Source organism: Phocoena sinus, chromosome 11, assembly GCF_008692025.1.
Source record: "Phocoena sinus isolate mPhoSin1 chromosome 11, mPhoSin1.pri, whole genome shotgun sequence".
NCBI classification, from domain to species: Eukaryota; Metazoa; Chordata; class Mammalia; order Artiodactyla; family Phocoenidae; genus Phocoena; species Phocoena sinus.
In genome coordinates, this window is record NC_045773.1 from 59,416,186 (window position 1) to 59,434,298 (window position 18,113).

Genomic DNA, 18,113 nt, shown 5'->3' on the forward strand with positions numbered 1-18,113 from the left:
AGCATTTTACAGACAGATGGCTACTTCTTACATACACAGAGGGACTTAGTACATCGAATTCCTAATAAACAATAACTAACAGTGAGCATCAGAACCCTCAGCTGCTTCCACAATCGCATTATTACTATTCAAAACTGACTATAAGAGGGAATTCCCTGGCGGTCCAGTGGTTAGGACTCTCACTGCCAAGTGCCCAGATTCAATCCCTGGTTGGGGAACTAAGATCCCACATCCCACAAGCTGTGTATCGCAGCCCCTCCGCAAACACACACACACACAAAAACTGACTATAAGAGAAAACAAGAATTTGTAGATTATAATACGAAAATTGCTTATCCTTAATAAGGGGTATCTAGGAACATGCTACTTTAATACACTCTGGATGACAGTTACAAAAACTAATACATACAGTTTAGATTATTTTACATTACAGACAACAAATTCCCCTCCAACACTAAGTAAAACCTTAGAGAGAAAAGTATTCTAAGTTTTTTTTAAAACAAACAAACAAACAACTAAATAAATGCCTGCAACAAACCAAGCAAGGAAGATGAGAGAAAGAGACAGTCACTGCTCAGGCAGTCAATTTACAAGGAACAAAGTTTAATTTCTGGAAAGGAGTTAGGCAGAAGAAATGTTCAGTTCTAGGCAGTGTAGCTGGGGCGAAGAGTTACAGCTCAAAAGTGCTGGAAGTACTGACTGCTTCATGCTGCCTCGAAAGAAATGGCAAGGTACCCATAAGTTTTACTCAGATGCACAAAGCAACGTATCTCAAATAAGTTACAATGAGGGCATGACTGTAAAGAGAAAGAAATCAGACATATGGTCATTTGGGAAACCACAGTAAAGAAGAAGTCCAGTTGACAATGACTAAATCACCTCAAAAATATCCAGCACTGTCAGGAAATAAGCTATTCAACAGAAGTGAATGTGCCAAATCATTCCTGGGTTCAACATCAAGTCTTTTAATTAGAGCACTACAAAAAATATCTAAAATATCCTCCATAACCATTCTCTATAAATAGTATTTTAAGCAATCAATTTTCTACACCTCTAAAGAGTATTTTTAATGGTGTGTACCATTTAACAAGTAGGTACAATTATTAAGTTGAAGAGAATATTTTCATAAAAGGATACTAAATTACATTTCATTGGAAAAATACGTAAGAAGATATAATTGAGAAAAATATGAATGTTTATTTACAAAAACAGACTGTAACAACAGAACACTAAACAGACAGTAAATCATAAGTGTATGTTAAAACCTTTTAGTCAAAATAATACATTTGCTGTAATCAATAATAAGCTAATGAAAATACAGACTGTTATGTATTATCTGGAAAGGTAAAAATTATTGATTTTCTTTTACAATAATTTTTCAAAAAAACTACTTTTACATTATAAAATAAAAACCCCACTTGAAAAAAGTTTTCAAACACATAGGTTTAAAAATAACGAAATACTGATGACATTGATAGGAGGCCATCCCAGATACACACAAAAGAGGGCGGTCAGTGAACAGACGCACAAGCCAAAGGCCTGGCACCCAGATCAAGCTTTCCCATATGTCACGCTCCTCTTTTCCCCGCTTAGTTACAGCACAAACCAAGCTAAAATGCTACCTCAACTTCTCTCTCTCTTCACTTCAAAACCACAGCTCATAAATACTTATCTACTGTGACAGTTAATTTTTTGACCATCAGGGTGCCCAGAACTCCAGTCAGACGTTATTTCAAGTGTGTCTGTGAGGGTGTTTCTAGACAAGGTTAACATCTGAATTGTTGGACTGAGCAGAGCAGATGCCTCCCCCATTGAGGGCGGGGGTGTCTCATCCAATCCTCTGCCGTCCTGAATGGAACAAAAAGACCAACCCTCCTGCGACTAAGAGGTTATTTCCTCCTGCCTGAGGGCCATGAGCACAGACATGGATTTTTTCCTGCCTTCAGACTCAAACTGAAACACCGCTCTTTCTTCCTGGGTCTCCAGCCTGCTGCTCACAGAGTTTGGTGACTCAGCCTCCATAATCACACGGGCCATTCCATACAGTACATCTCTTTTTGTACACATGTACACACACACACACACACACACACACATATTCTATTGGTTCTGTTTCTCTGCAGAACCCTAACACACCTACTACTTAATACATCAAATTCTTAATAAAAAGGTCAAAAAACATTTTCAAGTAATAACATATAATGATGTCAGTGACACAGCAAAGTTCTCACATAGCTTGATGACAGTCTAATTTAAAGCCTTTCCAGTCATTTCATAGCAATGATAGCATACATCAAAACTTCAAAACCGTCTACAGTTTTTCACCAGGTAAATTGGTTCCCTGGTGAACATATACAGAGGACATCTGAATTATAATCAGATTTATGTGCTCAAGATATTGGTTGCAATAACATTTATGACAAAGTCAAATAGACACAACCAAGTGTTCAATAATAGGGGAATGATTAAGCAAATTATATCACTTTCAAATGATGTGTTGTCATGCAACTAACACAAATGATATTTTCAAAAATGATTCAACAACCTGGGAAAATGATCACAATAGAATGTCAAGTTTTTAATGGGAAAAATAATGATATCTAGCTATCTAGACTAAAGAGAAAGGCTAAAATGTTGACAGTAATTATTATGAATGAGACAATGATGGGAAAATTTTCTGTATTTTTCATACTTCCTATAATCAGAATATGTTACCTTTAAAATAAAATATAACATTATCCAGAATTATTTGATTTATTACTATTTAATAAACATTATCCAAAATCATGTTTAAATAAAACTCTATTCAATGATAAATTTAAGCTTCTACGGACAGTTATCAATGAAAACAGTTTTTAAAACAAATCTGTAAAAACTGCAAGAGCTTTTTATAATATATTATAAAAGAGGCTGAACTTTTTAAAAAAGTATAAAGCTAGAGACGTGTTATGGACTGAACTGTGTCCTAAACTTCATCTGTTGAGGCCCTAACTCCCAATGTGACTGTATTTGGAGATAGGGCATTTAAAGAGGTAATGAAGGTTAAATGAGGTTATAATGGTGGGACTCTAATCCGACAGGATTGGGGTCCTTCTAAGAGAAGGAAGGAAAACCAGAGAGGTGGACACACAGAGAAAAGGCCACGTGAGGACACAGCCAAGAAGGCAACTGCTGGAAGCCAGTAAAGAGGCTTCAGGAGAAACCAAAAGAAATCTTCCCACACCTGGATTGTGTACTTCCAGCCTCCAGAGCTGTGAGGACATATATTTCTGTTATCTAAGGCACCCGGTCTGTGGTATTTTGTTATGGCAGCCCGAGCAAACTGATACAAGACATAATAAAGTGTCATTATAAAATTTACTTGGCAAATATTCTGTCCTATAGTTTACCTTTCCTAAGAAGAAACAAACAAGAAATAAACAATAAAAAATGTACTTCATCCCACAGTGCTAAGCCATAGAAGGGACGAGAAACCATAACATTATTAGCTAGTCCTACTTAAGAGAAATAAGGAATAGGAGTGGGAATCTAAGAAGTAAGAACAGATTTAAAGGCAGTTCTCAGGTTTACAGTGATAAACGTCTATCTAAAAATTCCCTGTGATGGGCTTCCCTGGTGGCACAGTGGTTGAGAATCTGCCTGCCAACGCAGGAGACGTGGGTTCAGGCCCTGGTCCGGGAGGATCCCACGTGCAGCGGAATGGCTGGGCCTGTGCACCACAGCTGCTGAGCCTGCACTCTGGGGCCCGAGAGCCACAACTGCTGGGCCCGCATGCCACATCTACTGAGGGCTGCACGCCTAGAGCCCATGCTCCACAACGGGAGAATCCACCACCATGAGAAGCCCGCGCACCACAACGAAGAGTAGCCCCTGCTCACCGCCACTGGAGAGGGTCCATGTGCAGCAATGAAGACCCAACGCAGCCAAAAATAAATACATAAATAAATAAATTTATAAAAATAAATTAAAATTCCTTGTGAAAGATTCCACATAACACAATAGGATGCATTCTAAACTGCTTTCACTGTATTTGTTCTCAACATTTCTCGGTCCTGAAAATAACATTACATGTGCATGTATGTATATATGTCTATACATATTACATACACACACACACACACACATTCCTACAGAAATACAACTCAGACGCAATTTCAGTTATAACAACTACTGGCAGTTTACCTACCAAGAAGACGACTCTTCATTCAAGCATTATTTTACATCTTACATTGCTGTTCCGATCTTACCCTTTAAACTGAATCCACTTTCCCAATCTTTTGTTGAGCAACTACTAGATTAATACGTGAGTTTCTTTTACCTAAATGAAACTGTAGACACACTTACAGAATTTTCAACTACATTTTGGGGCATATTCAAAAAACAAACCTTTTAGTCTTCAGACAAATTAGAATTTCAGTTTCTGCTCTGATTTTTCAAAATTACCTTGTCTGGATCCATTTTTCCTCTGATAAATTCCTGCTTCCAGAACTGCAATGCCTGTTCCAAGGTTAGGCCAATGCCCTTCAGGAAGAGGCCGTACTGCATGCGGCCCCCATGACGAAGATGGTGATTTTCCCGCAGGGCTTTATGTAGCTGACGCATGCAAGGTGGGAAGGATTTGGTAGAAAGCTACAAGAAAAAAGAGTGTTTTGTTATTTATCAGGTCCCCCACAATATTTGTTGCAAAAATCAATCTAATTTGCAAATCGTAAATTCAGTTTAATTGGAATAAAATCAAAAAACCGTAAGGAAGTTATTACTGTCTCACTGTGATTACAGATTCCTTTTCTTATTAATATTTTAATATTGATTACATGTCAAAATGATAATATTTTAGATATACTGCATTGAATAAAACATATTATTAAAATTTATTTCACCTATTTCTTTTCTTTTTATAATTTTTAATTAAACGTTTTCTTTTCAGATAACTGTAGATTCCTATGCAGTTGTAAGAAATAATACAAAGAGATGTCATGTACCTGGTATCCCCCAAAGGTAATATCCTGCAAATCTGTAGTATATTATCACAACCAAGATACTGACACTGATATACGCTAGTCTTAAGATTTTCTCAGTTACACTCACGTGTTCATATCTGTGTACATGTGTATATAATTTTATGTAATTTTTTCACATGTGTAGGTTCATGTATCCCCCACCACAAGGATCCCTCATGTTTCCATTTTATAACCCCCATCTTCTGTACCCTCCCCCCGCCATTCCCTAACCCTTGGCAACCACTAATTGTTCTCCGTCTCCATAATTTTGTCATTTCAAGAGTGTTAGACAAATAGAATCATATAGTTTAACGTTTTGAGAGTGGCGTTTTACTCAGCATTCCCACAAAATTCATCTAAGTTGTTGCAGGTATCAATAGCTCATTTTGTTTAACTGCTGAGCAATAGTCCATGGTGTGGACATAACACCATTTGTCTAACCATTCATTCGTTGAAGGATATTTGGGTTGTATCTAATTTGGGGCTATTTCAAACAAATGAGTGTACAGGTTTTCATGTAAACCTAAGATTTCATTTTCCTGGGATAAATGTTCAAAAGTACAATTGGTGAATCACAGATGAACTTTTAAAATAACCCCAATACAAAGTAAAACATAAAAATAAGAGAAATGGTTCTCAAAATGTGAATTCAAATAAATGTATTAAAGAAATTAACAATTAAAAGAAAACCTTTTCTGGACTTCCCTGGTGGCGCAGTGGTTAAGAATCCACCTGCCAATGCAGGGGATATGGTTCAAGCCCTGGTCCGGGAAGATCCCACATGCCACAGAGCAACTAAGCCAATGCGCCACAACTAATGAGCCTGCGCTCTAGAGCCCGCGAGCCACATCTGCTGAGCCCGCATGCCACAACTATTGAGTCCGCAAGCCTAGAGCCTGTGCTCCGCAACAAGAGAAGCCACCACAATGAGAAGCCCGCGCACCACAACAGAGTAGCCCCTGCTCACCGCAGCAACTAACCCCAATGCAGCCATACATACATACATACATACATACATTTATTTATTTATTTATTTATTTAAAAGGAAACCTTTTTCATCTATGGTCTCAACTGCGTTCTCCCTGACCTCCTCAAGCATCCTCCTGAGACTTAACTCCCACCTCTCACGGGCTCCTCAGCAGGTTCAACTTTGCCCGTGAGCAGGGGCATGTCTCACTTTGCTCCCTTGACTAACCAGGCAGCCTCTTCATCTTTCACAGTAACCACTTCTACTTGATTATAATTTTTCATAGGAAGATGACCTATTTATTCCAGACTCCAAAAGCTCAGGGTCTCCCCCTACTCACCATCATAACTCTTGTTTCCAAGCATTAAAACCTCACCTGTGTATTTTTAATTTATTTTAAGTAATTTGGTAATTGTCTAAACAAAGATTAACTATGGCTGACTCAGTTTCCCTTTTTTGGGTAATGCAGAAATTCTACAATGTCTTAAAGAGAAATTCTATAAAGTAAAAGTATGGTAACGTGTGCACACTTTCATTCTCCTATGGAGCCACAAAGTGAAGCTGAAATGAGCTGCCTACTAATCTAGTGGCAACACAAGATGGGAGCCTACCCTTAGTGTCATGGAATACATTTTGTATCCTCCTCAAATTTACATGCCAAGTCCTAAACCCACGACCTCAGAATGTGGCTGTATTTAGAGCTGGGACCTGTAAGGAGGTAATCAAGGTTAAATGAGCTCATGGGAGTGGGGCCCTGGTCCAAGGTAACTGGGGTCCTTCTAAGCAGAGGAAGAGACATGGGGATGAGCAGCCACCTAGAAGCCAAGGAGAGAGGTCTCAGGAGAAACCAAACTTGCTGATACCTTCATCATGGAATGCTCGCCTCCAGAACTGTGAGAAAATAAGCTTCTTTTGTTTAAGGCACCCAGACTGTGGTATTTTGTTACAACAGCCCTAGCAAATGGATATACTTAGTATTTTACATTTCTCCTTTACTATATGTATATGGTATTTAAATATAAACAATAAACACTATTTAGTTGTCATCACTTAAAAAGAATTCCCCCTTTGGAAAACTGATTAAATTCTGTTTTTATCAGACTACAAATAATTTTCTGATTTTTTTGGTTTTCCTATGATGGAAAAAAAAAATCATATGTATAGCACATGGGATTTCTTTAAAAAATGATTGGCAAGCAATGAAACAACATTCCCTCCCATCTCCCCACCCACAAAATAATCTTTGGTTGAAGAAAATCTGTGCTTCCTCCACTGACAAAGGTTTAAGTTTAAAAGGATGAGATGCTTACCGAATCGATCTGATCTAAAGAAACCTTCCCAACATTTCCCTGTGTACTGTAGTCTTGACCAGTGTACGAATGACTAAAAATAAAAAGAACAAAATATTAAAATAGGATTTGTAAAACATATTTTGATCACTTCAAAGGAAATCTTTAAAATTCTGATACAAAGTCACAAAGATATTTTACACATACCTTAGGAAAAACATAGCCAAGTGTTTTAAAGGTATTTAATAGAATACATTTAAGTAACTTTCCCAAAATTAATACAGAAATGCAGTGCTCATCTGGATCTCCCGATTCCTAATCTAGGGTGCCATTTCCATTTCCTGGAAGCAATATGCAAGTTGTTGTTAAAGTTAACACCTCTCCCACACTGACCCCTTATAAAACAGCATGGCAGCAGAGCTAGGAATAAATGGGCGCTTACGTCCAGAGTCATCACTCAGTAGGCCAATTGAGTGAGTCACCTAGACTCTCCACACCCCAGGATCCCTATCCATCAAATGGAGATGACAGTGCCTGCCCTGCAGTGTTGACAGGAGGTCAGAATTGAAATACCTTTTGTTAAAGGACTGGACATACAGTAATCACTATTCATTAAAATAAGTAACATGTGAACAGCACTTTACATGTACAGAGTCCTTATCTATATCCTCTAATTATATCCTCACAACACCCCCAACAGAGCAGGTTTATTTTACATTTGAGAAGTGAGGAACTTGTTAGATGAGACAGCAAGTCAGCAGTGCAGCAGAAACTCAAACTTTTTGACTCCCAACCTCCTGTTTCTTCACTATACCATGCCATTCTCTTCCCTGTGATACATTTTCCTCTTGTATTATTTAGAAATTAGGAAATATAACATGGCACATACTACCTAAAGCCCTCCACCTGTGTACATTATCATCTCCTTGACACAACTCCACACCCGTAGCTCCATCAACAATGACTCAGATGCAGACATTCAGGGATCACGCGGCGAAGAACTGGTGCAAGGTTACATAGAAAACCATAGTCAAACTGTGGTTTATGCAGACTCCACAACTAAAGGGAAGTTCTGGAGTAAAATATCATTACAATAACAAGAGATTCCGGATGCTCTACTTTCTTCCTGCTCAGCACTATAGCTTCTTGCTGCTGGATAACATACACCCTCAAGATGCTCTGTAGAAAGGCTGTTGTTCCTACAATCAATCAGGTTATTGATTAAACAATGGGTACGGATTATGAAGCAAAACTACTGGATATCTCGGGACGTTGCAGCCACTGGCAAGGAGACTGTCACAAGTGTAGATGTCCCCTTCCGACAGTCCTCCCTCCATGGGCTAAGAATGGCCTGAGAATCACTCTGAGAGCAGGACAAGCAGAATGCCAGAGAGTGACACAGAATGATCCTGCACCTAAAACACATCTTTTTGCCTTTGGTATTATTTCTCCCTCCAGTAACAAATTTCTGACAGCATATCACTGGACTCTATCCATTCCCTTTATCATAGTAGTGCCATGCCACACAAAACTCATGCTAAGTTAAATCAACAGCTACCATTTAATTTTAATATTTTACATTTTAATATAGAACACAACCAGAGAATTGTTTCAGTGAAATCCCCTCAAATAAAAACATATTTCACTTTCCAATATGTCTTACACACAAGGCAGTGAAAACAGCATAAGCTACGAGTCTGAAGACTTGCTTTTGTTTTTGTTCTTTAAATCATTGGTTTGGCAAACTGGTAATCTGCACTATTCTCATTTATAAAATGGTATTAATAAGGCCAGGCCTGCCTAACTAACAGAAATCCTAGGGAGATCAAATGAACTAATAAATTCAAAGTGCTAATTAAAATCAGTAAAGCATATTCCAGTACACAGAGCAACTGCAGTCTTGACCAGTAAGTACAGAGGAACACAAAACAAAACAAGATGAAACAGAATGGGAAGGGAGGCAGCATGATCCTGTAGAGGAGTCATCCCCCAGTTGGGAGATGCTAGCCCACTCCATTGACTCCTGTAAGCTTTAGGCTATAAATTGATCACGATCATCTAACAGGACCGTTCAGCTCAAATAGATGAACAAATACAAAAGTCCTGTACAAATGGTAAAATGATGTACAAACATGATTATAGTCACTGAGTAGTTTTCTCAGCCCAGATTAATGCAGTATACAAAGTACAAAGAGAAGATGTATAAAGAGGACACATATGTTTGCCTGAATGCCAGTATAAAATGCTTGTTCCTCAAAGTTTTAATAGAATATGCAAAGGGACCAAATTCCAAGAAAAAAAAGTAAGAAAGAGAATGGTAGCAATGATAAATGCAAAGAATTTACTGGGTATAAATAACTACAGAGAGAATACAAGGAAACTGTCAGACATCATACTTCTAAAAATATTATAAATAGACAAGAAGATGGTCACCAGCCAACCCAGTAAGGGCAAGTGTGGAACCCTGGAAGAAAAGTGACAGAAATGAAGAATTGAAGCATAAGAATTGGGAATGAGATTCCTCTTCCACTCATTCAGAATCAGAAAGGATAATATATATATTGGTTAAAGGAGTTGTTACATCACAGCTATTTAATACATACTTGAACAGTTATGGATAGATGAAGCCAAGGGGGGGGATTTTCAGCTATAAGAAAGGCAAATCATGAGAAGCAGTGTATCCAATGATCTGCAGGCAGAAAGAACCATAAAAAGATTTTGGACAAGAATTCACATAATCAGGTTTATACTCGAGAAAGAAAGCAGTGTAGAGAAATTATTAGAAAGGGAGGGATTGGGAAATGGAAAACCAGTCGGAAGAATATTGCAACATTCCGGGCAAGAGAAGTTTTTGTAAAGACCTTCAGTAAAGTAATGGCAATAGATGGAGAAAGGAAGGCAATCAAGGTAAAAGAAAAAGGAACAAATAGTGCTGCCATAAAAGAATAAAAATCCTTGGGGCTTCCCTGATGGCGCAGTGGTTAAGAATCTGCCTGCCAACGCAGGGGACATGGGTTTGAGCCCTGGTCTGGGAAGATCCCACATGCCACAGAGCAACTAAGCCCGTGTGCCCCAACTACTAAGCTTGGGTTCTAGAGCCCGCGAGCCACAGCTACTGCAGCCCGCGCACCTAGAGCCCGTGCTCCACAACAAGAGAATACACCACAATGAGAAGCCCGTGCACCGCAACAAAGAGTAGCCCCCGCTCACCGCAACTAGAGAAAGCCTGGGGAAAGCAACGAAGACCCAACGCAGCCAAACATAAATAAATAAATTTATTTTTTTTAAAAATCCTTAATAACAATTCACATTAGCTTATGAGACTGGACTTTTGGCTTTTACTTGGAAGTGCACAGGGATGTTACGAGATGAAACTCCTAACAGCCCCCAGGACAGGTAAGGCACCTTCTACCACCCTCAGAGCCTGGTGGCAGCTTCATATCACACAGCTTCCAAATGAATGCAGCTGCTACACTAATGAGCAAAAACATACATAATGAACTGTCAAAATATAGTCTTAGTTTCATGATTTTAAAAACTTGGTTAACTTTATGAACAAACATTTCTTAATCATGGTACTAGGGAAACAGAAATAAAAACTTTTTATAACTTTTTTTAATTAAAAAAAAAATTTTACTGTAATTTTTAACAGTAAAAACAATTTCTAATTGGTTCGATATACACACACACAAACCCAGCAGAAAATACTATTTTCAGTTCATTTTAAATACTCACAGCTTTAAGAAACACTCGCTGTCACTGATGTACAGTTTTAACAAAGGGGATTTAGTCAGCATAAAAGCTTTCCTGCTTCTAACCTTCCACAAGAGAATAAATTGAGAGGTAACACAAATGTCATCTGTTTCAACACAGTGGACCAAAAAACATTTTAATGGGCCACAAAAATCAAATTATGTCACTAATCACTATCCTGCCAAATATAAAAAGTTTTTTTTTTTTTTTTTTTTTTTGCGATACGTGGGCCTCTCACTGTTGTGGCCTCTCCCGTTGCGGAGCACAGGCTCCGGACACGCAGGCTCAGCGGCCATGGCTCACGGGCCCAGCCACTCCGCGGCATGTGGGATCTTCCCAGACTGGGGCATGAACTCGTGTCCCCTGCATCGGCAGGCGGACTCACAACCACTGCGCCACCAGGGAAGCCCATGTTCTTTTTGTTTTTTATAACATCTTTATTGGAGTATAATTGCTTTACAATGGTAAAGAGGAAGTTTTGATTAATCAGAGAATCTTAAAAAGTCAAGATCTGATTTAATTCTCAGTTTAGCCACTAATTTGCCACAAGTAAAAAAGAAAAAGCAGGGTTTCCCTGGTGGCGCAGAGGTTGAGAGTCCGCCTGCCGATGCAGGGGACACGGGTTCGTGACCCGGTCCAGGAAGATCCCACATGCCGCGGAGCGGCTAGGCCCGTGAGCCATAGCCGCTGAGTTTGCGTGTCCGGTGCAACGCGAGACGCCACAACAGTGAGAGGCCCGCGTACCGCAAAAAAACAAACAAACAAACAAAAAAAAGCATAAGTCAAACTATGCATTAATTATTCATCCATAAATGTAGACAGTAAGGGATTAGGAGCTATAGTGATTTATTTCCATTCTGTATGCTAATTTATCTTCTATTTGCTAGAGTATCAGGTGAAAGGCACTGAAGGTAAAATGGTATCATTTTTCTCAAGTCACCAAAAAGCCAGAAAAGTGGTGAAAACAATAAAGATGTGGGTCCATGAATACTGAGTTATATTAGAACACTGTCTGTGGTGAAAGGCGACAGTGTGTGTTTGCTAAAATGTAGCAATTACACAGCACTGCACAAGCAACACAAACACCTTCACTCCCCAAACAGAACTAGAGAAATGCAGAAAACCCAGGACAAACCTTACTTTTTAAAATACCATTTCATTAGATTGTCAGGCTCTCTATAAGAGACTTTTTCTACATCCCAGTTGTTGTCCTTTTCTAATTACCTTTTTAAAAAAAGCTTTCAAGGGTCTCTGTACAGCTCCTCAATCCCTCATCAAGCACTTCTGTGGCCAAGGAAGAGTCACAAAGTCGTGACGGACCCAAAGATGACCCAAACAGTACGACATGATGAGGTGATGAGAGCCCCAACAAGGCCGCAGAGAACAGGCCCTTCTCAGAGCAGGGGGAGGAGGACAAACCACATGCAGCCCCGAAAGGGCACCTCAGAGAGAGCTGCCCAGGGACAGCATCCAGGATTCTGAGTGTCGTGAGAACACTGCTGAGATGACTGAGCACAGTGCCCAAGCTGAGCAGACGCCTGCCAAGTCAGCGGGACCAGCTCAAGGCCGAAGGAGAGGAGGTTGACCATCAGGGAGAAGGCGGGCCTGGGCAGCAGAGGGGAAGAGCAGGAGACCACAGTCAAGGAAAAACTGAAAAGTCACAGGCCTGGTTGTTTTAGTGTTTTTACCATTCATAGTTGAACAACTTTATATGTATTAAAACATTTTTAAATTTTGATCCGGTTCAGAAAAGTATATGACATGAGTTTATTAGGGTTGTTGGAGGGTTGTTAAAAGCATGTGATAAGGAGGTGACATTTGGGGATAATAAAAAAGTCTGTTTTTCTCAACATCTAGAGGGTTAGCGCATATCAGATGGACAGGCAGAAAGACACAAGCAAAGCCAAGGAAATTTCACAGTTTATAGACGAAGATGTTGGGTTAGGTGGCAAAAGAGGTAAGCAGAGGCAAGGGGAAAAAAGAGCTGAAACTGGGCAGGTAGGTCCTGAAACGCAGGTCTCTGAACAAAAACCGTTAAAATAAAGAGCCAATTCTACTTCCTTTTGCAATAACATAGTGCTAAATCATGACTTTAATAAAAACTTGAGGTTTTGTCAAGTTTAAAACCTTTAAAAACCTAAACCTGTGCATAATAGTATTTTCTAAGAAAACTGAATTTTGCAAACACAGAAGTAATTCAGTGTTTGTCCTTGGTTATTTTGTTCTGTTTTGTTTTGAGGTGATGGTCCTAAGTTATCCAATCTACTATAAGAGAACTAATGGTACACAAAATATATAAAAACATCTTCCTACTGTTGCATTTGTTCAGTAAGCCTACATGCAACTTAATTAAAACTCAGTCACATCTGAGGAACTTTTTCCTCCCACATTGTCTTGCTCATTAAACAGTAAGATGTAAGCAGAGTTAGTTTTCCAATAAGGCTAAAAATCACAGTAGACAGAAAATTGTAAAACCAACAGTTTCAACAAATTAAGAGTTGAAAGGAGAAGAGACTTTCAAAATATCCATAACTCATATTTACATAACCATATTTGACATGATACTATTTTCAATCCAATTAAACAATTCAATAGGGGGGTGGGAGGAGGGCTGAGGCATAACAGAGACAGGAAGGCACAGTCAGTCACAGGCACACAGAACCAGTTCGCCCAAACACTACCACACAAACATCAAATCTACACAATAGAAATGCAGTGGATATATAAAGAGGTAAATCAGAAACACATACATCTGCACACATCTGATCTGTGAAAGGTAGACCCATGCCTGGTCTTTGTAGAAACAACAGAAATATAAGCCTTGGTCAATACACCACCAATGTCAACACGAGCACTTAGATTTCAACAGGGAGTTGCTTTTGAGCGCTGAAAATAAGAGGCGAAAACAAAAAGAAATTATATTAAAGTGGATTTGTGGGTCTCATGACAAGATTAGCTGGTTAAGGAAAAAAACCTTTCCTGCTGTGGCCCTGATCTCAGCACATGACGGCCCATCACAACTCTGCTTGAGTGGCCTTCACAAGTCCCACCACTGAGACACAAATGCCACAGGACACAGCTGGCAAAACGGGTGACACCTCTCCAATCATTTTCCCGTTTTCCGATTAGTGATGCAACTTGAGGGAGGGAATAAGGAGTAGTGGAATAGTTGCAACATTTTAGGATTTAGCTGCAATTCTGCCTCATTTGCATAATTTTTCCAAGTCCAATCTGCCCAAAGCAATCAGGGAGTACAGCAGAGTAAGGGAGTGAGCCAAGCAGACTGACGAGGAGCACAGGTATCAGACTCACTGCGTGACTTTGCTTTCAGTTTCCTCACTGGGAAACAGGGATCTCAAAAGGGGTCACGAAAGTACCCCCTCCGAGGACTGCCGTGAGGATCAAATGAGATGTCTATAAGAGTTTACCACACGATTTTTCACTCAAATTGTCTTTTTTTTAATTGTGAATAATATTTTATTTAGTCATTTTTGTTTACAATTGAAACTCTGGGAATTCAAAATTAATATCCTTGCCCGTGAGCTTCTTACAGACACCAGAAAATGTTCCAACCTTGTGTTCCACATTGTTCTGCTGTGCTTTATCCAAATGAACCTTTATGAGTTGGCTGCCAACCAGCTTCACGCAGATTCTCTTGCCCACAATCTCACTTGGGAAAACCAAGTCCTCCAGGATGGCACCGTGCACTCCTGTCAGAGTGCAGCTCCTGGGATGCTTTTGCTTATTTTTTGTACGGCTTTTGCAAGTTGGCTTAGGCAGAATTCTCCTCTGCGTGATAAAGACAAGGTGCTTCCCGCTGAACTTCTTCTCCAACTCACACACTAGCGGACCTGGATTTTTCTGGAAAGATTTCAGTTGAGGAATGGGAACAAGATTATGATAGCTTTCCGACCACCACCAACTTCAATTTCCTCAGTGGTCATGATGTTCAACTCCCGCAGCTGGGCCTTGAGGTACAAGTTCATCTCCAGCTTCAGAAGGACCTGGGAGATGCCCAACTCAAACTCATCTGGCTTCGCACCACTGGGCTTGGCAATCTTCACGCTGGAACTAAACATGGCCTGGATCTTGCCAATGCGGCCAATACTTCACTCAAATTGTAATCATCATTATCATCCAGGCCTCAATTTGTTACATGTGGACGTTTTGATTGTTGTTTCTCTCTACTCTTTAACATTCACCACTTTCTTCCCTTGAATATCAGGAAAAAAATGTATTTCTTTCCTATCTTCTTTATACTATCACATAAAATATTTAATCTTAAAGTAGAATTTAGATGTCCTTGAAAAACCTGATGATCTGGAAGGTTTTATCTATAGCTACAGTCTTAGAAAGTTTCCACAGTGCAAAACTTCAAACTCAAACACTGCAGGTTTCAATGGAACCCAGCTTTGCAGAGCTGCATATCCAATATGGTAGCCACCTGCCAACTGTGACTAAGCTGCACTTAGTCAGAATTAAGTGCAGCTTAGTCAGAATTAAGAAGTTCCATAAGTGTAAAATTTGCACTGGATTTCAAAGACTTGGTATGAAAAACTAATGTAAAACATTTCATTAATAAATTTTCCTATCGATTACATGTTGAAATGATATTCTGGATATGAGTTAAATAAGATAATACTAAAATTAATGTCACTGAAGTGATTTAAAATTACACATGTGGCTCGTATTTGTGGTGCTCATATACTTCTGGACAGCACTGTCATAGAGTGAGGACAGTGACACGAAGCAATCAAGTGCTTCCCCTGAGGACTAGGTCCACATGCAGAAATGCCAATTGACCTACCCTGACTTCTATTTGCCAAGTGAAGATCAGACTTTGCTGGTCATAAGTGGAATACAAGCTGTAATTGGGCCACTAAAGGAATGCCTCAAGTCAACTGTAAATATGCTTGTTTTCATAACACTGTGCTTGGGAATCAAGGTTCCAAACTTGAGCCACACCCTCCCATTTCTACTATCAGGGAAGCAATCGTGAATTCTGATTAGCTTGGAGGTAACTGGAATCACTGTGGGGGAGGGTGTGTGTATGTGTGACACATTTTTGTCTGGGGGTCTTTGGGGCTGCGTGACTCACCTCAACACTTAATCACAACAATCCATTCTCCTCTCATCTGTAAGAAGCTGTGCTGGGGGCCGGGGATGGGGGTGGGGGGGTGGGGGGGTATGAGTCCGGAAGACCGCAGGACCCTGGGCTAGGCCAGACAGAACCTGCCTCCCATCCTCAGGGAGCACCTCTACACCCTCCCTCCCCACCAACAAACAGCCTCTGAGGTTCATAAAATAGTAACACATAAAACACATTTCCTCTCTTCGTCAACTATTCCCCAGTACTCTTGAAAGAGGTTAACACTATTTACTCCTTTCTATCTGGCAGCTATAGTTTATCATATTTTAAAAACAGATATCAAATAAAAAAGCAGTGAAGAAAGCATCACGAGTAATCAAAACTGATCTCTGCATCAAGGAAACATATTTCTTTGTTTAAATTAAAAAGTAAGCTAATACATCTTTCAAAATGAACTGTAATTTCCTACATCATTCTATAAAAGTATACCAAGTCCCAATACAACCCTTTCACATGAAGTAAGGTGTAATCATAGCACAAATGGAAAAACAATTTCAAAAACAGGAAACAATGGTTTTGAACATCACCCGTAATATCCACTTTTGCAATCACAATTTTACCCACTTTGGATGTTAAAAAAAAATACTCTGACCACATAAGCTAGGCTATTCAGACATTTAGAAAGCACAATCCCTGCAGTTTGGATTTCTTGGGTGTGTAGGAAATCAAGGGAACCACAGTTACAATATATCACTTCCTGCTGTGAGGATATCACAGGAAAATTCACTCAATAGCTGTCACCACTGAAATTGAAATGAATTTCTTTCTACAGCTAAATCCCTAGTAAATGGTATCCCACTTGTGTTAGTCCAAGTGATTTTCCCTGCAGTTACTCCAAACGAGAACACAATCAATAAAATTCTGTTATAAACTGAATGTAAATTATTTTTCCACAAGCATGAATTTTACGTAAAAAAAATTCTCTCCGAAAAACTACCATCAGACGATACGTAGGATAATGATCTATATTTCCCTACAATTGAGAGAAGCTGTATGATTTCAAGAGGTGCACATACACAATAAAAAAAACAAGCTCATATGGGTTTCCACATCAGGTGAGAACTACAAACAGCACAATCACTACTCTTCTTTGTTTGAAGTTGGCCTCAGCTTTTCCCATATGGTCCATATTTTTCTATTTATTCCCATTTCTAAGCTGCAACAGTCCAATAACTGCAAGACAGTTGAAAGTTGCACCTCATTTTTCTATAAAAAATATCTGTACCTCACAATTGTCAAAAATCATGGAATTGTACCCTTAAAATGAGTGCATTTCATTGTATGTAAATTATACCTCAATAAAATTGATTTAAAACGTAAAATATACACATACATCCCTGTAAGATAGTCACACTACAGTGTTACATAGATGTTTGCACCATACACACTTAAAGCCCCCAACAAAGATCTCTATTTTCATGAGTATGTTTTTTGTTTGTTTGTTTTGTTTTGTTTGCTGTACGCGGGCCTCTCACTGTTGTGGCCTCTCCTGTTGCGGAGCACAGGCTCCGGATGCGCAGGCCCAGTGGCCATGGCTCATGGGCCCAGCCGCTCTGCGGCATGTGGGATCTTCCCGGACCGGGGCACGAACCCGTGTCCCCTGCATCAGCAGGCGGACTCTCAACTACTGTTCCACCAGGGAAGCCCCATGAGTATGTATTTTATACTCCTTTTACATTCTTAGCATATTCTGGGAGCACAATGACCCCTAAGTAGAGGCTGTTTTGACTTGACTTTGACCCAGGATAGTCAAATGATTACAATAAAGAAATTTGCCTGGGAGATTGGTACTGAAAAGTTGAGGGCGTTGAGGGCGGGGTGGGCGTGAAATGAAGTTCTAACACACAGGAGAACTAAGACGTTAAATTGATGGTCATCGTCTCATTTCCCCACAATGTACAGAGGGCGGGATGCTTCTGAGATGCACTATCACAGGTCTATAGCACCCGACGATG

General features: G+C 39.6%; 2 protein-coding genes across 4 annotated transcripts in view; both read right to left on the bottom strand.

Annotated features, from left to right (window-relative positions):
• The window catches only part of PRIM2 (DNA primase subunit 2), a 333,687-nt gene that overhangs the window by 104,361 nt on the left and 211,213 nt on the right, over positions 1 to 18,113 (bottom strand). For all 3 annotated transcript variants that reach the window (XM_032649617.1, XM_032649618.1, XM_032649619.1), the window contains exons 9-10: positions 7,278 to 7,350; positions 4,444 to 4,629 (exon numbers count right to left, since the gene is read on the bottom strand). In XM_032649617.1, the coding sequence (XP_032505508.1) occupies positions 4,444 to 4,629; positions 7,278 to 7,350 (259 nt within the window). The remainder of the gene's footprint in view (positions 1 to 4,443; positions 4,630 to 7,277; positions 7,351 to 18,113) is intronic.
• LOC116762544 (40S ribosomal protein S7-like) lies at positions 14,473 to 15,088 on the bottom strand. The gene is given in 2 exon segments (XM_032649620.1): positions 14,473 to 14,902; positions 14,905 to 15,088. Coding segments are annotated over 2 exon segments (582 nt in total). The 3' UTR covers positions 14,473 to 14,504.